Raw genomic sequence first — 25311 nt, forward strand, 5'->3', positions numbered from 1 at the left:
TGTGTGTGTGTGTGTGTGTGTGTGTGTGTGTGTGTGTGTGTGTGTGTGTGTGTGTGTGTGTGTGTGTGTGTGTGTGTGTGTGTGTGTGTGTGTGTGTGTGTGTGTGTGTGTGTGTGTGTGTGTGTGTGTGTGTGTGTGCACGCGCGCTACTGTGTTTTGTGTTACTGTTAGAATTTACCCAGGAGTCTGTAAGCACACACACCATCTCCAACATTACTTTTTGTTTGTCGTCGACATGTGGGTTGTCATGGTTACAGGAATGTGTATGTTGTGTGCCAAGCAGCATGTCTAATGGGGAGGGATTGAAGGGTTGTTTGGCTTGTTGTGTAGTGTTTCTTTGGGAAAGGGAGAGACGGGTGTCTCAGTATCCTAAGTGGCCTCTTAGTGAGTTGAAAGAGTTAAACAAACACTCACCCATTCATTTCATTTCAGGTCTATGCCATCTAATAACAAACAAGTTATTACAATGTAACAGCAGTCAAGAGTTGTAATAATAGTCAAGAGATGCAATAACAGTCGAGAGATGCAATAACAGTCGAGAGATGTAATAACAGTCAAGAGATGTAATAACAGTCGAGAGATGCAATAACAGTCGAGAGATGTAATAACAGTCGAGAGATGCAATAACAGTCGAGAGATGTAATAACAGTCGAGAGATGTAATAACAGTCGAGAGATGCAATAACAGTCGAGAGATGTAATAACAGTCGAGAGATGCAATAACAGTCAAGAGATGTAATAACAGTCGAGAGATGTAATAACAGTCGAGAGATGCAATAACAGTCAAGAGATGTAATAACAGTCGAGAGATGCAATAACAGTTGAGATGTAATAACTGTCGAGAGATGCAATAACAGTCGAGAGATGTAATAACAGTCGAGAGATGTAATAACAGTCAAGAGATGCAATAACAGTTGAGATGTAATAACTGTCGAGAGATGCAATAACTGTCGAGAGATGCAATAACAGTCGAGAGATGTAATAACAGTCGAGAGATGTAATAACAGTCAAGAGATGTAATAACAGTCGAGAGATGTAATAACAGTCGAGAGATGTAATAACAGTCGAGAGATGCAATAACAGTCGAGAGATGCAATAACAGTTGAGATGTAATAACTGTCGAGAGATGCAATAACAGTCGAGAGATGTAATAACAGTCGAAAGATGTAATAACAGTCGAGAGATGCAATAACAGTCGAGAGATGTAATAACAGTCGAGAGATGTAATAACAGTCGAGATGTAATAACGGTCGAGAGATGTAATAACAGTCAAGAACAATCACCGTACAGTTGAACAGTTAACCAGACGGCATCCCCAGCCGCGCCCTCAGAGCATGCGCAGACCAGCTGGCCGGTGTGTTTACGGACATATTCAATCAATCCCTATACCAGTCTGCTGTTCCCACAGGCTTCAAGAGGGCCACCATTGTTCCTGTTCCCAAGAAAGCTAAGGTAACTGAGCTAAACGACTACCGCCCCGTAGCACTCACATCCGTCATCATGAAGTGCTTTGAGAGACTAGTCAAGGACCATATCACCTCCACCCTACCTGACACCCTTGACCCACTCCAATTTGCTTACCGCCCAAATAGGTCCACAGACGATGCAATCTCAACCACACTGCACACTGCCCTAACCCATCTGGACAAGAGGAATACCTATGTGAGAATGCTGTTCATCGACTACAGCTCGGCATTCAACACCATAGTACCCTCCAAGCTCGTCATCAAGCTCGAGACCCTGGGTCTCGACCCCGCCCTGTGCAACTGGGTACTGGACTTCCTGACGGGCCACCCCCAGGTGGTGAGGGTAGGCAACAACATCTCCTCCCCGCTGATCCTCAACACTGGGGCCCCACAAGGGTGCGTTCTGAGCCCTCTCCTGTACTCCCTGTTCACCCACGACTGCGTGGCCATGCACGCCTCCAACTCAATCATCAAGTTTGCGGACGACACAACAGTGGTAGGCTTGATTACCAACAACGACGAGACGGCCTACAGGGAGGAGGTGAGGGCCCTCGGAGTGTGGTGTCAGGAAAATAACCTCACACTCAACGTCAACAAAACTAAGGAGATGATTGTGGACTTCAGGAAACAGCAGAGGAAACACCCCCTATCCACATCGATGGAACAGTAGTGGAGAGGGTAGCAAGTTTTAAGTTCCTCGGCATACACATCACAGACAAACTGAATTGGTCCACTCACACAGACAACATCGTGAGGAAGGCGCAGCAGCGCCTCTTCAACCTCAGGAGGCTGAAGAAATTCGGCTTGTCACCAAAAGCACTCACAAACTTCTACAGATGCACAATCGAGAGCATCCTGGCGGGCTGTATCACCGCCTGGTATGGCAACTGCACCGCCCTCAACCGTAAGGCTCTCCAGAGGGTAGTGAGGTCTGCACAATGCATCACCGGGGGCAAACTACCTGCCCTCCAGGACACCTACACCACCCGATGCTACAGGAAGGCCATAAAGATCATCAAGGACATCAACCACCCGAGCCACTGCCTGTTCACCCCGCTGTCATCCAGAAGGCGAGGTCAGTACAGGTGCATCAAAGCTGGGACCGAGAGACTGAAAAACAGCTTCTATCTCAAGGCCATCAGACTGTTAAACAGCCACCACTAACATTGAGTGGCTACTGCCAACACACTGTCAATGACACTGACTCTACTCCAGCCACTTTAATCATGGGAATTGATGGGAAATGATGTAAATATATCACTAGCCACTTTAAACAATGCTACCTTATATAATGTTACTTACCCTACATTGTTCATCTCATATGCATACGTTGATACTGTACTCTATATCATCGACTGCATCCTTATGTAATACATGTATCACTAGCCACTTTAACTATGCCACTTGGTTTACATACTTATCTCATATGTATATACTGTACTCGATATCATCTACTGTATCTTGCCTATGCTGCTCTGTACCATCACTCGTTCATATATCCTTATGTACATATTCTTTATCCCCTTACACTGTGTATAAGACAGTAGTTTTTTTTGGAATTGTTAGTTAGATTACTTGCTTTTATTACTGCATTGTCGGAACTAGAAGCACAAGCATTTCGCTACACTCGCATTAACATCTGCTAACCATGTGTATGTGACAAATAAAATTTGATTTGATTTGATTTGATTAACCTTCTGAATGTACTCAGATTGAACTGGAGCTATACTCATTTCTCTGTCCGGATTCCCATAGTACACACAGACATAACTCATGCTAATGACTGTAATGACCATGATCATCTCTAACTCATAACTCTGTCTGTCACCTCCCTCAGAAAGGGACAAGGAAGTGTGAGCTCCAGTACAGCAGTATTTACACTATGTATGATGTGTTTCCATCTACTGACACATAGCCCATAACTCTTTCTCCTAAAGAACAATAAATAGACAAAGAGAGATTATATGAGGGATGGAGAGATTGAGAGGTGAGATTTGTACGTGTGAAAAGAGGAAGATATATACAGACAGAGAGAGAAAAGGAGAGAAATTGACAGTGTAGAGGAGAAAGCGAGAGAAAGGCAGGAAGAGAAAGAGAGTGAAAAAGCAGCAATAGTAATGTTTGTCCAGCTTGAGACACCGTAGCCACTATATACATCTTAAAATAGTCAGAATGAATCTATGATAACTCATTAATTTACGTTTTTGCCGAGGAGATCATAGTCACGCAATTTTACATCTAACTAACATGTTTGGTGCAGTATTTCTCAAGTGGAAAAATTTGCATGAAAATGAATCCTATATCGTTGAATGACCTCAAACACTTAATTGAAGAATACCTACGGTTGACCAATGGAGAAATGACTGACGGTGTAGGCTTGGCTACCGAAATCCGACTTGCCTCGCTAATTTTCTGGGGGTGTGCACAAACAGCCCAAAAAAACCTCGCTGAAGACCAAAACGAACAAAAACGTCAGAAAATGTTGTCATAATATATGCAAGATACTGTTTCGGATGGGAAGCATGCAGATGCCTTAATAAGAGCTAGAGAGTGATACAGTACAGTGTCATGACGTTGCCCTCTTTGGGTACAGCAAGCCCCATCCCCCTCTCCCTGTCTCCCCCTGCCTCCTTCAACTAGGCTGCTGTGGTCAAAGAGAGGTCGTAAATTCCCGAGGAGAAGACCTGCCTCATGGCCACACAGTATAAGAGACAGAGTGAATTTTCATAGAGAACAAAGGAATTTCTTCCACCTCACAGAACTTGAGGTCTGAACAAATTTCAAGAATCCAGCTACGAACTGGTCCGTTTGTCACAACTTGGGGAAGCTCATGGGAGACTGTGTGGCCACATTACCATAATGCTGTTTAAATAATAGCCTCAGATATGAGGTTTACATCTAATTGTTGTATAAGATGAATGAGTGAGTATGATACTGTTTACACAATTTTACAATGTGATTTTGGACTGTTTAATGAAGGAAACTCCAAATCCCTTTTGAGTTTAACTAAATCAGAGGACCGCGCCTGAGCTCAGTTAGGGTCAGGCATCCTGGGACAGCCCCTTTTCTGCAATTCCGAATAAAACCCAACTTTGAGAAATTACCACCACCACCACGTTTCTCTCAATCATGGGAGTACAAAGGTTGTAGACCATTGCTGAGTCTTTTAACCATACCACGTGGTTAAACTCTTAGACTATTGATACCGACAGAATAAGAACAAGTCTTTGATTTGAATTACTAGTCTGCAGCTAGAAATTCGGTATCATTGAACGCGAAGAACGACAACCGCCGAAACATCCATCCTATAACAAAACGAATGAATGTCACTCTGAACGATCCATCCTAACCACAGAGAGAGAGAGGACGAAAACTATCCAACAAATCAAATCAAATCAAATTTCAAACTCAAAATCAAACAGAAACTAACTTTTCAACAGCGATCAAGATGACACACTGAGCGTAAATATATATATTGATTGCAATAAGTGAATAAGTGAGCGTTCATGTGTAAAGGATTAGCATTTCAATTGTTATAATTATTAACTCTGTAGTGACTTCTTGGTCAACCACCACGTCCCTTTTGTCTAACAAGCCGCAATGCCGGTTTAGCCCACTAGGGCACATTCTCCTATCATTTCTTGTAACCATATTTACCTTGTTTGTTTGTTTATGCATTTCTGCGAATTGCTTAGTTAGTAATAAATAAATGATTTAAGACAATGGATGTATGGGTGACTCATAGTGAAGACTGGGTTCATGCAGATAACCAACCATTTACAACGTTTGGAATGAGACTAATGTGATGTATAGTAAATAATTAATTAATCAGAAGACTATGGATCAGATATGAAAATATCTGAAAAGTTATTTTAGGAAATGATACAAGTAATCTTGTAATCTGAATATTTTCCTTGGTGCCCCGACTTCCTAGTTAATTACAGTCACATAATTAATCAGTTTGATTGCGTAATACTATTACAGAGAATCTTTGATAAAACTAAGTCTTCAATGTAATGATAGTAAAGACACGACAGCAGTAACCACATGTAGAAGACAGTCCATCACACTCAGAGGAGAGTGTCTGAGACAACAGCTCCTTGGGGAGACCTGAAGGTGACTTTGATCAGACAAAGACAGAGGAGGTGAGAAAGAAGGATAGAGAGGGTAAAGAAGTGGAGAGGGTTCATAGTGGAGCAAATAGAGTGTGGATTGGGGTTGGAATGTGGAGTGCCGGCTCAGAGATGGGTCAGAGGTTGATATAAGGGTTGAGGGTGCTGAAGGGTTAAGGCTTCAGTTCTGCTGGCACCTAGCTGAACTTGACATGGTGAACCGAATGAATGTGCTCGCATACTCCCTTAAAATACCTTTTCTTGAAAAATAAGTAAAAACATTCCCTACCGTTGACCAATCACAGACGAAGGGGTGTAGTTTTTGGCTCTCGAACTTCAGCTTGCCTCCAGTAAAAATGGAGCTGAAGGGTTGTGTGTGGGGGGGTGCTGAAGGGTTAGGAGCAATGATTTATAGATGACTGTGTTGAAGCTACCGTGCCTCCATCTTGGCACTCCCTCACCATTGTATAAAATATTTTGTAAGCTGTAGAAATGTATTTATTTATGTCTACATTCATTTTTGTCATAGTTGTTCTATTACAGATACCTTAGTACATACTTTTAAATTAGATTATGTGAGCATGCTAGCAGAAACTCATAGACTTCAAGTTATTGCGCTAACGCTATTTAGCATTAGCTCGCAAAACTGCCTCTATGTCATGCCCTGACCTTAGTTATCTTTGTTTTCATTATTTTTTTGGTTAGGTCAGGGTGTGACGAGGGTGATTTGTTTAGTTTTTGTATTGTCTAGGGTTTTTTGTATGTCTAGGGGGTGGTTGCCTAGATTGGTTCTCAATCAGAGGCAGCTGTTTATCGTTGTCTCTGATTGGGGACCATATTTAGGTAGCCATATTCCTTGGGTAGTTTGTGGGTTCTTATTCTATGTTTAGTTGCCTGTCTGCACTAGCCATATTTTCACGGTTCGTTTTGTTGTTTTGTATAGTTTGTTCAGTGTTCGTCCTTTATTAAAGAAGTATGTACGCTTACCACGCTGCGCCTTGGTCTCCTCCATATGATGACCGTGACAGAAGAACTCACCATAACAGGACCAAGCAGCATGAAAAGGAGGAGCAGCGTTTAATGGGGAACTGAACATGGGAGGAGATACAAGATGGAGCAGGACCCTGGACGCAGCCGGGGGAGTATCGCCGTCCTAAGGAGGAGATAGAGGCAGCGAAAGCGGAACGCCGATACTACGAGGAGAAATACCGGAGGATAGAGGAACGGCGATGATATGAGGGTACACGGCTAGCACGGAGGCCCGATAAGGAGGGGGGGGGCACACAAGGAGATTGCATGAGTCAGGATGGAGACCTGAGCCAACTCCTCGTGCTTACTGTGGGGAGCGTGTTACTGGTCAGGCACCGTGTTATGCGGTAGAGCGCACGGTGTTTCCAGTGCGCTATTCTAGCCCGGTGCGCTCTATTCCAGCTCCTCGCATTGGCCGGGCTAGAATGGGCATCCAGCCAGGAAGGAGGGTGACGGCTCAGCACTCCTGGTCTCTAGTATACCTTCTTGGACCAGGATATCCTGCGCCGGCTCTGCGCACTATGTCTCCGTTGAGTCTGCACAGCCCAGTGCGTCCTGTGTCAGGGCCCTGCATTTGCAGGGCGAAAATAAACATCCAGCCAACTCCAGACCTCCAGTGCGCCTCCACAGTCCAGTACGTCCTGTGCCTGCTCCCCGCACTCGCCCTGAGGTGCGTGTCACCAGCCCAGTACCACCAGTGCCGGCACCACGCACCAGGCCTCAGGTGCGCCTCGGCATTCCAGAGTGTCCGGCGACAGTACCCAGTCCAGAGTGTCCGGCGACAGTACCCAGTCCAGAGTGTCCGGCGTCTGACAGTTTACAGACCAGAACCTCCAATGACGGGCCACAGAGTGGAACCTCCAACGACGGGCCACAGTTGGGGGCCTCCAGCGAGGATCCCTAGTCCGGGGCCTCCAGCGACGATCCCCAGTCCGGGGCCTCCAGCGACGATCCCCAGTCCGGGGCCTCCAGCGACGATCCCCAGTCCGGGGCCTCCAGCGACGATCCCCAGTCCGGGGCCTCCAGCGACCATCCCCAGCCCAGGGCCTCCAGCGATGATCCACCCAGCGAGGGTCCCCAGCCCGGGGCCTACGGCGAGGATCCGCAGTCCAGAGCCTCCGGCGATGATCCACGGGTCAGTGCTACAAGGGCGGAGGGATCAGTGTAAAGAAGGGGGGTGGCGTCCAGAACCAGAGCAGCCACCGAAGTTAGATGCCCACCCAGACCCTCCGATATAGGTTTAGGTTTGCGGCCTGGAGTCCGTACCTTTGGGGATGGGGGGTACTGTCACGCCCTGACCTTAGTTATCTTTGTTTTATTTATTATTTTGGTTAGGTCAGGGTGTGACGAGGGTGGTTTGTTTAGTTTTTGTATTGTCTAGGGGTTTTTGTATGTCTAGGGGTTTATTGGTCCTCAATCAGAGGCAGCTGTTTATCGTTGTCTCTGATTGGGGACCATATTTAGGTAGCTATATTCCTTGGGTAGTTTGTGGGTTCTTATTCTATGTTTAGTTGCCTGTCTGCACTAGCCATATTAGCTTCACGGTTCGTTTTGTTGTTTTGTATAGTTTGTTCAGTGTTCGTTCTTTATTAAAGAAGTATGTACGCTTACCACGCTGCGCCTTGGTCTCCTCCATATGACGACCGTGACACTCAAACTGGACACAGAGACATAAAAATGATATCCACTAGTTCATCTGATTCTGTTGAAGTAAATAAAGGTTCCTAATTGCCAAAATTCCGAAGTATCCCTTCAGTGACCACAGGTAGAGGGAGACAAAGTTGGTTAATAAACAAAATAAAAACGATTTTATTTAACTGTAAGAGGTCAGATTTAGATTAAACGTTATGTGTTGTGAATGTGATCTTGTCAAGTCATGAATTGTATTCCTCTAGAGAGGTGGTGGTTAATTTACCTCCTTGAGAGTTACTGGGTGTGCAGGCTTTTTCTCCAGCCCTACGATAACACACCTGATATAGATGTCAGTAGAAGCAGTAGAATCAGGAGAATCAGGAGAGTCAGTAGAATCAACAGCCTCCTTCATTACTATTCTATCTGTAGGTTTACCATACAATTAAAGTGCTTTTTGGCCAAGTTCAAGAGTTTATTTTTGAACTTGTCGAGGTGAACTCGGAGATGCTCGTCTCAACCCAGTTTTCAAAGCCCGACTCTGTAGCCAATAATGACCATCACCCTTTAGAGAGGTGTCCAGTAAGGGATGTTGGACCTGCCCACCTTTTAAGTGCACTTTGAGGTGTTTAGGGGTATTTACTGTTGAAAGGTACCAAGTACCATGTAATCAGTTATGGAGCGATAAGATTTTCCTCAACCGGGACATATTGATCAACCCTAAAACTAACCCCATTTTACCACTTGCTCACTGTTGAAAGGTAGGAGTTGGTCACCCTGCGCCCTGTTATAAGGAACAAAATCATTATTTTTAGTGTCTGGCAGAATCTGGTCAAAAGTAGTGCACAAAAGTGGTCCACTACATAGGGAATAGGGTGCCATTTGGAACATAACATCTGGCTAATATGCCTGTCTAGTCAAGGGAGCATTGAATATATAATAATTTGAAATGCCATTTAGCAGATGCTTTTATACAAAGTGACTTAGTCATGTCTGGATACATTTTAAATACAGGTGGTCCCTGGAATCAAACCCACTATCCTGGCGTTGCAAGCGCAATTCTCAACCAACTGAGCTACAGATGACCATTTCTGGTCTTCTTGCTCAAAATTGACCTGTTGCTTAACCCTATGCCAACCGCATTATCTACCAAGAGAATTCTCTTCAATCATAATCACAGTCGTGTATATTCCCCCCCAAGCAGACACATCGACTGACCTGAAAGAACTTCATTCAACTCTATGTAAACTGGAAACCACATATCCTGAGGATGCATTTGTTGTAGCTGGGGATTTTAACAAGGCTAATCTGAAAACAAGGCTCCCTAAATTCTATTAGCATATCGATTGCGCAACCCGGGCTGGCAAAACCCTGGATCATTGTTATTCTAACTTCCGCAACGAATATAAGGCCCTCCCCGCCCTCCTTTCAGAAAAGCTGACCATGACTCCATTTTGTTGCTCCCAGTTTATAGACAGAAACTAAAACAGGAAGCACCCACGCTCAGGGCTGTTCAACGCTGGTCCGACCAATCGGATTCCACGCTTCAAGATTGCTCCGATTACATGGACTGGGATATGTTCCGCATAGCGTCAAACAACAACATTGATGAATACGCTGATTCGGTGAGCAAGTCTATTAGCAAGTGCATCGGTGATGTTGTACCCACAGCGTCTATTAAAACATTCTCCAACCAGAAACTGTGGATTGATGGCAGCATTCGCGCAAAACTAAAAGCGCGAACCACTGCTTTTAATCATGGCAAGGTGACCGGAAACATGACCGAATACAAACAGTGTAGCTATTCCCTCCGCAAGGCAATCAAACAAGCTAAGCATCTGTATAGAGACAAAGTAGAGTCGCAATTCAACTACTCAGACGCGAGAGGTATGTGGCAGGGTCTACAGTCAATCATGGACTACAAAAGAAAAACCAGCCCTGTCGCGGACCACGATGCCTTGCTCCCAGACAGACTAAACAACTTCTTTGCTCGTTTTGAGGACAATACAGTGCCACTGACACGGCCCGCTACCAAAACCTGCGGGCTCTCCTTCACTGCAGCCAACGTGAGTAAAACATGTAAATGTGTTAACCCTCGCAAGGCTGCAGTCCCAGACGGCATCCCTAGCCGCGTCCTCAGAGCATGTGCAGACCAGCTGGCTGGTGTGTTTACGGACATATTCAATCAATCCTTATGCCAGTCTGCTGTTTCCACATGCTTCAAGAGGGCCACCATTGTTCCTGTTCCCAAGAAAGCTAAGGTAACTGAGCTAAATGACTACATCCCCGTAGCACTCTCTTCCGTCATCATGAAGTGCTTTGACAGACTAGTCAAGGATCATATCACCTCCACCCTACCTGACACCCTAGACCCACTCCAATTTGCTTACCGCCCCAATAGGTCCACAGATGACGCAATCTCAATCACCCTGCATACTGCCCTAACCCATCTGGACAAGAGGAATACCTATGTAAGAATGCTGTTCATTGTCATGGCTGAATCAGAACTAGTTAGGTAACATTGATAAAGATGTTTTATCAATGTTCATAAGTATTCATAAGTGTTCATAAGTATGCTTATGTGGAAAAAGTTACTTGGGCCCCAGAGAGGGGAGAGGTCAGGCTTGTCTTCATATGTGAACGTATCTTTGAAACCATGTGAAGGGATGATTGAGGGGGAACCAATTATCTCTTGGCTCCACAATGTCTGTGTGCTTGTCACTCCCTGCTGTTCATCGACTACAGCTCAGCATTTAACACCATAGTACACTCCAAACTCGTCATTAAGCTCGAAACCCTGAGTCTCGACCCCGCCCTGTGCAACTGGGTCGTGGACTTCCTGACGGGCCGCCCCCCAGGTGGTGAGGGTAGGTAACAACATCTCCACCCCTCTGATCCTCAACACTGGGGCCCCCAAGGGTGTGTTCTCAGCCCTCTCCTGTACTCCCTGTTCACCCACGACTGCGTGGCCATGCATGCCTCCAACTCAAATCATCAAGTTTGCAGACGACACTACAGTGGTAGGCTTGAATACCAACAATGATGAGACGGCCTACAGGGAGGAGGTGATTGCCTTCGGAGTGTGGTGTCAGAAAAATAACCTCACACTCAACGTCAACAAAACAAAGGAGATGATCGTGGACTTCAGAGGGTGCAGCCCTCTATCCACATAGACAGGACAGGAGTGGAGAGGGTGGAAAGTTTTAAGTTCCTCAGCATACACATCACGGACAAACTGAAATGGTCCACCCACACAGACAGTGTGGTGAAGAAGGCGCAGCAACGCCTCTTCAACCTTAGGAGGCTGAAGAAATCCAGCTTGTCACCAAAAACACTCACAAACTTTTACAGATGCACAATCGAGAGCATCCTGTCGGGCTGTATCACCGCCTGGTACGGCAACTGCTCCGCCCATAACGGTAAGGCTCTCCAGAGGGTAGTGAGGTCTACACAACACATCACCGGGGGCAAACTACCTGCCCTCCAGGACACCTACACCACCCGATGTTACAGGAAGGCCAAAAAGATCATCAAGGACAACAACCACCCGAGCCACTGCCTGTTCACCCCGCTATCATCCAGAAGGCGAGGTCAGTACAGGTGCATTTAAAGCAGGGACCGAGAGACTGAAAAACAGCATGTATCTCAAGGCCATCAGACTGTTAAACAACCACCACTAACATTGGATGGCTGCTGCCAACATACTGACTCAACTCTAGCCACTTTAATAATGGAAATATTGATGTAATAAATGTATCACTAGCCACTTTAAACAATTACTTTATATAATGTTTACATACCCTACAGTACTCATCTCATTTGTATATACTGTACTCTATACCATCTACTGCATCTTGCCTATGCTGTTCGGCCATCACTCATTCATATATTTTTATGTACATATTCTTATTCATTCCTTTACACTTGTGTGTATAAGGTAGTTGTTGTGAAATTGTTAGGTTAGATAACTTGTTAGATATTGCTGCATGGTCGGAACTAGAAGCACAAGCATTTCGCTACACTCGCATTAACATCTGCTAACCATGTGTATATGACAAATAAAAAATACAATTTGATTTGATATTCTTAAGTCTTCTTTTAACCCTATCCATACCACATTTTCCCTCTGGTTTGGTTTGGGAAGGTAGGTCTGCATAGGTCACCATATGTTATAAGTAAAGGAAGGACCATTACTCTAAGCCTGTTTAAGTCTGAGATAGGGCTGTTACGGTAACCATATTAATGCCACACCGGTGGTCATGAGTCATGACGGCAGTCAAATTCCCAGTGACCATTTAGTCACAGTGATTAGGCTTCTCCAAGCTCTGATGCTGCTTATGGACATTAGTAGCCTACCAAAACGTGCTAACTGCCTGGTACTCAGCACTCTATTGTCCCTCTTATCGCTCTGCATCAATGCAAATGTGATTGAAAATCTAATCAAACACTTAATGAGAGCCCATGAGATCATGTTGTGCAACATTTCTATAGGGTATGCAATTGCATGAGTAGATAGAGTTTTGATGGCCTCTATTAAAAAGAGGAGGAACCCATCAGCTTTCTATAGGCTAGGCCTACAATAACTATTTGTCACCTTTCATAATATTTAGCAAATTGCTTGTCTTTACAACAGGAGTATAGCCTACAGTACCTGGCTGGCATGAAAATGAACCATGGGAAATGTGTCCTCCATTCGCTATTTATGTGCATAGATTACATGTATTTTTCCCCCTGCCCCTATTTTGAGAAAGGAGCATGATAATGGTCTATTCTAAATCAAAACAAATTCCAACACACAGTACCATTCAAGGGTTTTCTTTATTTCTGTGTTAAATAAATATAAATATATTTTATATTTGAGATTCTTCAAAGTAGCCACCCTTTGCCTTCATGACAGCTTTGCACACTCTTGGCATTCTCTCAACCAGCTTCATGAGGTAGTCACCTGGAATGCATTTCAATTAACAGGTTGCCTTGTTAATTTGTGGAATTTCTTTCCTTCTTAATGCGTTTCAGCCAATCAGTTGTGTTGTGACAAGGTAAGGGTGGTATACAGAAGATAGCCCTATTTGGTGAAATACCAAGTCCATATTATGGCAAGAACAGCTCAAAAAAGCAAAGAGAAATGACAGTCCATCATTACTTTAAGATATGAAGATCAGTTAATCTGGAAAATGTTAAGAACTTTGAAAGTGCAGTCGCAGAAACCATCATGTGCTATGATGAAACTGGCGCACGTGAGGACCGCCACAGGAAAGGAAGACCCAGAGTTACCTCTGCTGCAGAGGACAAGCTCATTTGATTTAACTGCACCTCAGATTGCAGCCCAAATAAATGCTTCACAGAGTACAAGAAACAGACACATCTCAACGTTAATTGTTCAGAGGAGACTGTGTAAATCAGGCCTTCATGGTCGAATTGTTGCAAAGAAACCACTACTAAAGGACACCAATAATAAGAAGAGACTTGCCTGGGCCAAGAAACACGAGCAGTGGACATTAGACCAGTGGAAATCTGTCCTTTGGTCTGATGAGTCCAAATTTGAGATTTTTGGTTCCAACCGCCATGTCTTTGTGAGACGCAGAGTAGGTGAACGGATCTCCGCATGTGTGGTTCCCACCATGAAGCGTGGTGGAGGAGGTGTGATGGTGTGGGGGTGCTATGCTGGTGACACTGTCTGTGATTTATTTAGAATTCAATTTCTTAACCATCATGGCTACCACAGCATTCTGCAGGGATATGCCATCCCATCTGGTTTGCGCTTACTGGGACTATCATTTGTTTTTCAACAGGACAATGACCCAACACACCTCCAGGCTGTGTAAGGGCTATCTGACCAAGAAGGAGAGTGATGGCGTGCTGCATCAGATGACCTGGCCTCCACAATCACCTGACCTCAACCCAATTGAGATGGTTTGGGATGAGTTGGACCGCAGAGTGAAGGAAAAGCAGCCAACAAGTGCTCAGCATATGTGGGAACTCCTTCAAGATTGTTGGAAAAGTATTCCAGGTGAAGCTGGTTGAGAGAATGCCAAAAGTGTACAAAGTTGTCATCAAGGCAAAGGGTGGATACTTTGAAGGATCTAAAATCTATTTTGATTTGATTAACACTTTATTGGTTACTACATGATTCCATATGTGTTATTTCATAGTTTTAATGTCTTCAATATTATTCTACAATGTAGAACATTGTAAAAATAAAGATAAAACCCTTGAATGAGTAGGTGTGCCCAAACTTTTGACTGGTACTGTACATTATTTAGTATATGTAAAGACAAGATTAAATCAAGATTAGTCTGATGGGTGACAATATTGGAAATATACATGGAAATTCTAATCAAAAGGAAGAGAGCCTGCAGATTCTTCACTTTTTATTATAAGGTTTACAAATCTGGAGCTGGTTAACAATCCACTCAACAACATTGCAGAGTTAAGAGCCAAACAAGCAAGAGTTGGGTCTCAGCCTTTATAGGAAAATACAACCACTGTCTACATGGCAGTTTAGCAGATGTGTGAGGATCATGGTGGGAACATAGCGCACAAACTAGTGATAACGCCAGTTTTGTTACTCCTTTCTGCTGGTAGAATGTTCTCTGCTGCTAAGCTAGTCTCTGTTCTCTTCATATCTCCACACAGCTGTGCCCTTGAAAGATACGAAAAGAACAGGATGGACCAAAATCTGTGGTCATTCTTAGAGGCTCTTTGTCTTTGGCCGCGTGACCAAGTCACTCAGAAACAAGAGAGGAAAAAACAATGGCTTCTTACATGAGAGAAACAGACAGTGGAAATGTACAGGTTTAAGGCTCATACAGTGCATTTGCATAATAATGTTTCTAATTTTGCCACCATAGCAGTAAGGCAAGAAACAGCATATGGCTTTTTTGTAGTTGACTTTTTCAAATCATAATCGCTCACCTCATGTAGCCTAGCTCATATGCCTATATGTTTTGAGGTTTGTATCACAACTGAAGGGGCCAAATAACTTCTTAAAATGAAGCACATTAATCCACTTTACAACAGGTGTAGCACCTAACACACACAGTGGTTGAGTTTAAAGTTTGGGGAAGATAGTTTTCACCATAAAAATGCACCTTTATAATAAAAGCATTACATGCATAATTGCATTTGCGGTCACTTTTGAGAATTCCCGCTAATTGATTGCATTTTGGAACATTTGAGCTTATAGCCTACTACCGTGTGTGCATTGCTGCGCTTAATGTGAAGAAATGGCCTAATAGTTTATCAACATTTTAAGCTAAACGTTCTGATCTGTTGCATCCGCCTCATTGCTTTTTGTTTTTGATGCTAGTGGTTATATTCATTTGGGATCTATCGCATCCCAGACTATGTTTGGAATATTTATTTCTCGCACAGAATAGAATAAGTCCATTTTTATACTATGCAGGATAGTAGATTGACATAGGCTAGTGCTTTTGATATTTGTTAGGCTTACTCATCTTGTTGGCTGATGAATAGTAAATATGGATAATTCTTCAATATGCGCCTCGGAATTTCGCAGTTGCATCCCTGATGTGTCTGTCTTCACTTGTAGCCTGTGAGAAGGACCCGATCACATGACAGGCTTAATAAGAATTTAGATATCTGAAAGAGCCATGTGACTGAGAGGTGCTTCGGAGCACTCAGCCGGGAGAAGGGTATTATAATTATTATATTCAGCCCAAGGGAACAACTACCACACAAAGGGGATGCTGCCGGGAAAATCGAGACATTATCAAGTGCTTGTCAAATTGTGAATGAGAGACTGATAAAGTGTGTGCAGCCTGCACAAAAAATAAAGCAGAGCTCATGCCTTTTCAAATCATCATTAGAGTCGCATCATGCAGCCTTCGAATGTATTAAAATCAAAACATATAGCCCAATGTTTGTATCACAACTCAAGTTGCATAAATAACCCTAAATTAAGCATATAAGAGGACCAGTTTCTTTGTTACCCACTCAACACAGAAAAATATAATAAGAAAATATCCTTTCTATTTCATTCAGCTATGTTCAATTGTATTCTTCATACTATAATATAAAATAATGCCACTGAATTCTCTGCAAATCTTGTCTACTACCTTAAATTAACTAGTGTATACGGCCATATGGCATAGCCAGACCTGGGCCTATCATAAGGATAGCTCAGAGTATGCTATTCTGTTCAACTGAAAAAGACAACATTTTCTTCATATCATGTTTCTTTAGACTGGTCTAAAATAAATAATGGATTTATGTGTATTTATGGTGTAGGCTATATTATATTGATTTATTAGACTTTTTAAAATGTAGATATTCCAAAGATTTATGTCAGTGGCTTGTAGGCTATGTGTGGAAGCCACAAGATTCTAAATGTGTTTATGTTAATTAATGGTCAATTACCGTGAGACTGGCAGTTATTTGCTTGACAATCACCAGCTGACAAAATGTCATGACCCCCACAGCCCTAGTGTGAGAGCATTTAAGGTACTCTTTAACATTGACATCTTGCTCAACCTTCACTTCTGCCTCAGCCCTAGTCATACCACAGTAATGCAACACCTTTTCACTCTTGTTGTTGCAGATGGACCGTGATCACAAATCCTGTTTTGGTCCAGGATTTGGACTAACCACGCCCTTTATGAGGAAACCCAGCTCATCGTGTGTCGTTTGCCGACTGAGGTTCAACTCAGAGGTAGGCAGAGTTTGACCTCTTACAAGGCAGTACCAGGGATGCTGCAGAGTTTCACCACATACAGGGCAGTACCAGGGATGCTGCAGAGTTTCACCACATACAGGGCAGTACCAGGGATGCTGCAGAGCTTCACCACATACAGGGCAGTACCAGGGATGCTGCAGAGTTTCACCACATACAGGGCAGTACCAGGGATGCTTGTAGAGTTTGAACTTAACAAGTAGATATATAATAAATGTTGTGTGGTGTTGACCAGTAGATATATACTAAGTGTTGTGTGGTGTTGACCAATAAATATATACTAAATGTTGTGTGGTGTTGACCAATAAATATATACTAAATGTTGTGTGGTGTTGACCAGTAGATATATACTAAGTGTTGTGTGGTGTTGACCAATAAATATATACTAAATGTTGTGTGGTGTTGACCAGTAGATATATACTAAGTGTTGTGTGGTGTTAACCAGTACATATATACTAAGTGTTGTGTGGTGTTAACCAGTACATATATACCAAGTGTTGTGTGGTGTTAACCAGTACATATACATTGCAGATGGCACAGGTTTGATATTGGATGAGATGTATGAGATGAAAATCTCAGAGTTTATAAGTTGCTCTGGATAAGAGCATCTGATAACTGATGAAACACTAATAATGTTAGATCTCTGGCTTGACCCTGTGGCTATATGACTTGATGACTTGAGTTCTTACTACTGCATGGTCATTGGAGTTGTTGTCGCTTGTGTGACTCAGTGGTTCTGGTTCGATTCTCTCTGTGTAGAGCCAGGCCTCATCCCATTACAATGGTACCAAACACTTCAAGAGGCTCAAAGCCCTCGACCCACTGGACTGCAAGACCAGAGCCCCCAACACAGTATCCAAGGAAACCACGACCAAGAGCGTATCACCCTGCCTTGTGCCGCCCAGCTCAGAACCCAGTTCAACAGGTTAGTGTGTGTGTGGTGTGTGTGTGTGTCTAGCCACTTTAAACGATGCCACTTTGTTTACATACCCTACATTACTCATCTCATATGTATATACTGTACTCGATACCATCTACTGCATCTTGCCTATGCCGTTCTGTACCATCACTCATTCATATATCTTTATGTACATATTCTTTATCCCTTTATACTTGTGTCTATAAGGTAGTATTTGTGGAATTGTTAGGTTAGATTACTCGTTGGTTATTACTGCATTGTCGGAACTAGAAGCACAAGCATTTCGCTACACTCGCATTAACATCTGCTAACCGTGTGTATGTGACAAATAAGATTTGATTTGATTTGATTTCAATGACTGTACCGTGGTCGGCCTTGAACTTCAGTGGCTTCAATGAGAGGGGGCAGTCTTTCCCCTTGTGTGCACTGCGTGCATACGTGTGTGTGTGTGTGCGTGCGTTCATGAGTGCATGTGCACATGTTTGTGTGCACCTGTCTATCCTCACTGTCAAAAAGTGCAGATGGACTAAAAGGCTAAAAGGCATTAAACACTCCTTCCTCTACATTACCCTAAATACATATTAAATACAGTGCATTCGGGAAAGTATTCAGACCCATTTACTTTTTCCACATTTTATTACAATACAGCCTTATTCTAAAATTAATTAAATATTTTTTTCCCTCATCAATCTACAAACAATACACTATAATGACAAAGCAAAAACAGGTTTTTAGAAATTTTTGCAAATGTATTTAAAAAATATCACATTGACATAAGTTTTCAGACCCTATATACATGTATACATACATACAGTTGAATCGGAAGCTTACATACACCTTAGCCAAACACATTTAAACTCAGTTTTTCACAATTCCTGACATTTGATCCTAGTAGAAATTCCCTGTCTTAGGTCAGTTAGGATAACCACTTTATTTTAAGAATGTGAAATGTCAGAATAATAGTAGAGAGAATGATTTATTTCAGCTTTTATTTCTTTCATCACATTCCCAGTGGGTCAGAAGTTTACATACGCTCAATTAGTATTTGGTAGCATTGCCTTTAAATTGTTTAACTTCGGTCAAACGTTTTGGGTAGCCTTCCACAAGCTTCCCACAATAAGTTGGGTGAATTGTGGCCCATTCCTCCTGACAGAGCTGGTGTAACCGAGTCAGGTTTGTAGGCCTCCTTGCTCACACACGCTTTTTCAGTTCTGCCCAAACATGTTCTATAGGATTGAGGTCAGGGCTTGTGATGGCCACTCCAATACCTTGACTTTGTTGTCCTTAAGACATTTTGCCACAACTTTGGAAGTATGCTTGGGGTCATTGTCCATTTGGAAGACCCATTTGCGACCAAGCTTTAACTTCCTGACTGATGTCTTGAGATCTTGCTTCAATATATTCACATCATTTTCCATCCTCATGATGCCATCTATTTTGTGAAGTGCACCAGTCCACAACATGATGCTGCCATCCCGGTGTTTCACGGTTGGGATGGTGTTCTTCGGCTTGCAAGCCTCCCCCTTTTTCCTCCAAACATAAAAATGGTCATTATGGCCTAACAGTTCCATTTTTGTTTCATCAGACCAGAGGACATTTCTCCAAAAAGCACGATCTTTGTCCCCATGTGCAGATGCAAACCCTAGTCTGGAATTTTTATGGCAGTTTTGGAGCAGTGGCTTCTTCTTTGCTGAGCGGCCTTTCAGGTTATGTAGATATATGACTCGTTTCACTGTGGATATAGATTCATTTATAACAGTTTCCTCCAGCATTCTCACAAGGTCCTTTGCTGTTGTTCTCAGATTGATTTTCACTTTTCGCACAAAGGATGTTAATCTCTAGGAGACAGAACGTGTCTCCTTCCTGAGCGGTATGACGGCTGCGTGGTCCCATGGTGGTTATACTTGCGTAACTATTGTTTGTACAGATGAATGTGGTACCTTCAGGCGTTTGGAAATTACTCCCAAGGATGAACCAGACTTGTGGAGGTCTACATGTTTTTTCTGAGGTCTTGGCTGATTTCTTTTGATGTTCCCATGATGTCAAGCAAAGAGGCACTGAGTTTGAAGGTAAGCCTTGAAATACATCCACAGGTACACCTCCAATTGACTCAAATGATGTCAATTAGCCTATCAGAAGCTTCTAAAGCCATGACATCATTTTCTTGAATTTTCCGAGCTATTTAAAGGCACAGTCAACTTAGTTTATGTAAACTTCTGACCCACTGGAATTGTGATACCATGAATTATAAGTGAAATAATCTGTCTGTAAATAATTGTTGGAAAAATTACTACACAAAGTAGATGTCCTAACAGACTTGCCAAAAGTATAGTTTGTTAACAAGTAATTTATAGAGTGGTTGAAAAACGAGTTTTAATAACTCCAACCTAAGTGTATGTAAACTTCCGACTTCAACTATATATTCTCAGTCTTTAGAGGTTCAAACACAGCACTTTGCTTGTGTGTTTGTAATGTATGCAGATCTGTGAGTATGTATGCATCCACAGCTGTAGGAGTTTGCGTTGCTTGTTAATCTCTGCAGATCTGGGAGTGTGTATGTGTCTTTATATCACAAGACATTGGTGGCACCTTAATTGGGGTAATGGCTGGAGCGGAATCAGTGGAATGGTATTAAATCCATGGTTTCCAGGTGTTTGATACATTCCCTTATCATATTTGTTGGTGTGCATGAGTGTTTTAGAGAGTGGGAGGCATATTGTTTGATAAATATGCGACATAGTAAGAGACCATTTTGATTTCATGCGATAGCGATAGAGTGAGTTTTTCTGTGTGTGGAAGAAACAGGGGAGCTTTGTGATGATGACTTTGTCAAACAGCCTTATTGCCATTTTAGAGAGACAGTCAATGAAAACAGACAAACAAACCCTCACAGGCCTAATCACCATTACCAAGGCAAGGTTCCCAAATTCCCTATTTCCAGTCTGTCTCACTGCAGATAATGGAGTATAATCATCTCAATCCAAGCCTCTAATTTTCCTACTCAGAGAAATGGATTCAGATTCCCATAGGGGTAAATCCAGATGAATTAAGACCATGGAAGAACTACTCTGAGAAATGGAATCAGATTCCCAGAGGGGTAAATCCAGATGAATTAAGACCATGGAAGAACTACTCTGAGAAATGGAATCAGATTCCCATAGGGGTAAATCCAGATGAATTAAGACCATGGAAGAACTACTCTGAGAAATGGAATCAGATTCCCATAGGGGTAAATCCAGATGAATTAAGACCATGGAAGAACTACTCTGAGAAATGGAATCAGATTCCCAGAGGGGTAAATCCAGATGAATTAAGACCATGGAAGAACTACTCTGAGAAATGGAGTCAGATTCCCATAGGGGTAAATCCAGATGAATTAAGACCATGGAAGAAGTGGTCAGAAAGGGACCTTTTGGACCTGAATGCCTAAACAGGTGCTCAAAGTTGACCCATTTTGAATTCCCGCTCATACAATGAGACATCTGTCTTCATCACTGGAAAAGATAAACAGTTGAGTTTAATATAATTTAAAAGCTTATTAACAGAGTTGTCCATCTATTTTAAAACGTCTTGAAAGAAAACATTTTTTTAATGAATACAATGTATTTTTTAACCTTTAATCTCAGATTCTTCTCATATTCGCATATGTTGTAGCCTAGAACCGATGTGAGGTTTTTGTGCTGTGCCCGCCATTGGTTGAGACACAACATGGTCTTGAATACAGGGTGTCATTTCAATCATAGAAATAGAATTCATAGAATGGAGCTATCCCTTTGGACTATTGCAATTCAGCTGGTACACCATTGAAATTTAATTTAAATTTTAACTTTAACTTTAGAAGCCTTTCAAAACTCAAATACCCCACAAGTTTGCATTTCCTACTAGGCAGGAAGATTCTCCGAAATAAAAGAGTGATCAAATTAAGATCCTACATCTGTAGGTTTCCTATGGAGGATTGACAGTATAATTTTAAAACCACAGATCTTCCCATTCAACTCAACATTCTCTGATGTGTGGATGTCCAACCATCTTTGTGGTACTATTTGAAAGTCAAAATTTCTATTTCATTCCCATTTTAGTACATTTAACAGTCAAAACATGACACCCACCCTGTATTCAAGAGCATGCTGTCTCAACAGATGGCTGGTACAACACAAACACCTCAGATGATGTAAAATAGGATCTAAGCTACAACATATGCGAATATGAAAATATTTGGACACATTTTAGATAATTGATGCTTAAGGCAAAAAAAATGCCATAATTGCTATAAATCAATAAATCAATAAAACATTCAATAAATTATAGAATTATTTGACAACCCTGTTTTTGTAAACTTTTAAAAGACATCAATCTCAACCGTTTATCTTTTCCAGTGATCAAAAAAGGTCAACTTTCAGGACTTCTATCTCTTGAATGTTTTGAATGTTCCAAAAAGTAACTTTCTGAGCAACTCAACAATGGGCAAATACTGTATGTAATGAAGGTTTTGTTCAAATCAAAAGGGGTGCTGTCAAAAAGCAATTGAATTCAAGTGGATTTACCCATAGGAAATCTTGGATTATTACCAAGATTACAGCTAATGAATCTCATACACACTGGTGTGCTTTTATCTGTCTCAGTGGGTTATGGTAAGAGTTGAGAAACTTGAGATGCTTGCGAAAATGGGCCCTGGTCAAAAGTAGTACACTAGATAGTGAATAGGGGGTCGTTTGGGACGCAGACCCTGCAGTGGTAATCAGCATTAGAGACTCTGTTAGAGGTTGATGTAGGAGAGAAGAAAGCATCAGAGTTAACTTATCTCCCTTCTCTCTCACCACCACTGTCACACACACAAACACCATTCACCCCACTAATTCACCATTCACCACACTCAAATTTGTTTTCATTTTACGATGACAGAAAATGGAGGGATAAACCCTTATCACGATGCTCTTTTCTAATCTTCTGTGTAGATGTCACAGCCGGAGCTGTGTTGTCACCACCCTCTGCCTCTAGGGTGGTTCCATCGACCTGCAGCCCATCTGTATCCATGGAAATGCCCTCTGACCCCTCTCTGTCACTCTGTCCCCTGGTGGAGAAGGAGAAGGAGATGGAGGGAGAGGTGGAGGAGGTTGTGGAGTCAGAGGTAAAGAAGGCTAAGAGACTACTATACTGTTCTCTCTGCAAGGTGGCGGTCAACTCTGCATCCCAGCTACAGGCTCACAACAGTGGTGAGAATGAAGCTTTACTGATCTGTTTGTGCACAGGTGTGTGTCATCATCATGTTGCAACAAGTCCGTCTTCTTAATCATTGCTCTCATCGGGTCAATACCACACCAATCGATCACTCACTCCCTATTCCCAAGGGCTAGGCCATTATTGCCATCTTGATCTGACAGGTAAAGTGATGAAGTTTGATTATACCCTGATGAAGACAGCTTGGCTGTCGAAACGTTGGATATTAAATATTTGTATCTGAAAAAAAACAACCAAAAAACACATATTACATCTTTGCTTCTGAGCTCCTAGAGTGTGATGTCCCACTTTGTTAATACTGTACTTAGTTGGCGTCTCTGCTTCTAACCTTTGACCCATCTGACCTTTCACCCTGTCAGGCACGAAACACAAGACAATGCTGGAGGCCAGGAGCGGCGACGGAGCCATAAAGTCATTCCCCAGGTCAGGGGTCAAAGCCAAGCTGGCCACTCCCACTGAGGTGTCGACTGGGCTACAGAACAAAACTTTCCACTGTGAGATCTGCGATGTTCACGTCAACTCCGAGACACAACTCAAACAGGTTAGTTGTATACTGTATTTAAACTGAAATCCGCCCTTTTATGACTATTTATACATCTGCATTCCAGAGATGAGAGGAAAAAGATAGATTTTAATTAGGTTTAGTGTTTCCGTTAATTTCCTGTGACCTGATGAATCTATGCGCTAGACTGACCCATGTGGCTAAGACATCTCCTTCTCCCTCATCCCTGTCGCCCCCCCACTCCTCTCTCCACCCACCCCTCTCTCTCTCCTCAGCACATCAGCAGTAGAAGGCATAAAGACCGTGCAGCAGGGAAGCCAGCCAAGCCCAAGTTTAGCCCCTATGGTCTGCCGCCTCAACGCAACCAGAATCTGCAGACAGTGAGTACCACATTATTGTCTTTTGGTAGTACTTTACTGGAGGTTTTGTTGTGGACTGTTTGTGGTTTACATCTGGTATGATTGGATTGGAGTTGTTTTGCAAAGTGTTGTAGATTGTGGAACAGGTGTGATAGCGGTATGGTTGTGATCACGTTGTGATTTAATTGTAGACCGGTTGTGATCATGTTGGGATTTAAATGTAGACAGGTTGTGATCATGTTGTGATTTAATTGTAGACTGGTTGTGATCATGTTGTGATTTAAATGTAGACTGGTTGTGATCATGTTGTGATTTTAATTGTAGACTGGTTGTGATTTAATTGTAGAAGTGTTTTGATCACGCTGTGTGTGGTTTCCAGGTTGGGATCACTCTGAGGAAGGAGGACTTGGCAAAGCCTCTCGTCTCGCGCCTCTTACAGAGCCATCTCTCCCTCGCTGCTGCTGCTGCCATGGCAACCCTGTCCCCGTTCCATTTGCGCCCTGCCCCTACATCTGGCTCCGCCCTCTTTCAGACTCAGCCCCTCCACCAGCCCCTATTACATCCTGCCCCAGGACCTCTCCGTACGGCACATACATCAGTTCTGTTCTCACCGTACTGACACAGACCTGAACCAGATTTGGCCTACTCCTGACTCAGACCCATGTCAGATGGACCAGAACTCAACTCTGTGGGACCAGTGCAGACAAACTGCAGTCTGTAAAGTTGGAAACAGAGTTGGGATCAGATTCAGAGTATTTATCTCTACTGACCATCTTGGACCAGGGTGTCTATGTTGGTTTTTGTGCGATGCTTGAGTGTGTGCGTGTGTGCGTGTGTGTGTGTTCATGTGTTCGTTCGTGTGTTTGTCATGAAATATGAGTATTGTTTTTCAATAAAGAATTTGTTGCTTACCTGGATACTAATCCCTCTTTGGGTCCCATTCAAGAATTTCTCAAAAACTGAAATGAATTAAGAGACGCAGATCCTTCATTTTGGCTCCAAACGATGGGCCTCAATTATTTATTACTTACAGGTAATCCCCTTGGCTTTCCTTCTTCAGATAAATCACAACAGGAATGTGCTCCTTGACCGTGACTTTATTGTCTGGGAGATGCTGCTGTGCACAGGAGGACCCAGGCCCCATGAATCTCTGTAGAGATCCATTTAATCAGACATATGTTGGTATATCTAATGTTTTGGTGGGAGGTAGTCTATAAGAAGGGGTTAACCCCAATCAAATACAACTATTTGATAAAGACATCCTTAATAGGATTTTTTACAATATACATATTGTATGTTCTCTGTGGAGATGGGAGAACCTTCCAGAAGGACAACCATCTCTGCAGCACTCCATCAATCAGGCATT

At 42.8% G+C, this 25311-nt stretch overlaps 1 protein-coding gene across 2 annotated transcripts in view; it reads left to right on the plus strand.

The window, feature by feature from the left end:
• LOC112229449 (zinc finger protein 385D) overlaps nucleotides 1–24862 on the plus strand; it is a 38867-nt gene extending 14005 nt beyond the window's left edge. For both annotated transcript variants that reach the window (XM_024395282.2, XM_024395284.2), the window contains 6 exons: nucleotides 16796–16906; nucleotides 17687–17852; nucleotides 22802–23059; nucleotides 23444–23625; nucleotides 23862–23966; nucleotides 24325–24862. In XM_024395282.2, the coding sequence (XP_024251050.1) occupies nucleotides 16796–16906; nucleotides 17687–17852; nucleotides 22802–23059; nucleotides 23444–23625; nucleotides 23862–23966; nucleotides 24325–24564 (1062 nt within the window). In that variant the 3' untranslated portion in view covers nucleotides 24565–24862. The remainder of the gene's footprint in view (nucleotides 1–16795; nucleotides 16907–17686; nucleotides 17853–22801; nucleotides 23060–23443; nucleotides 23626–23861; nucleotides 23967–24324) is intronic.
• The last annotated feature ends 449 nt before the right edge of the window (nucleotides 24863–25311 follow it).

Source organism: Oncorhynchus tshawytscha, linkage group LG31 (assembly GCF_018296145.1).
Source record: "Oncorhynchus tshawytscha isolate Ot180627B linkage group LG31, Otsh_v2.0, whole genome shotgun sequence".
In the NCBI taxonomy this organism is placed as follows: domain Eukaryota; kingdom Metazoa; phylum Chordata; class Actinopteri; order Salmoniformes; family Salmonidae; genus Oncorhynchus; species Oncorhynchus tshawytscha.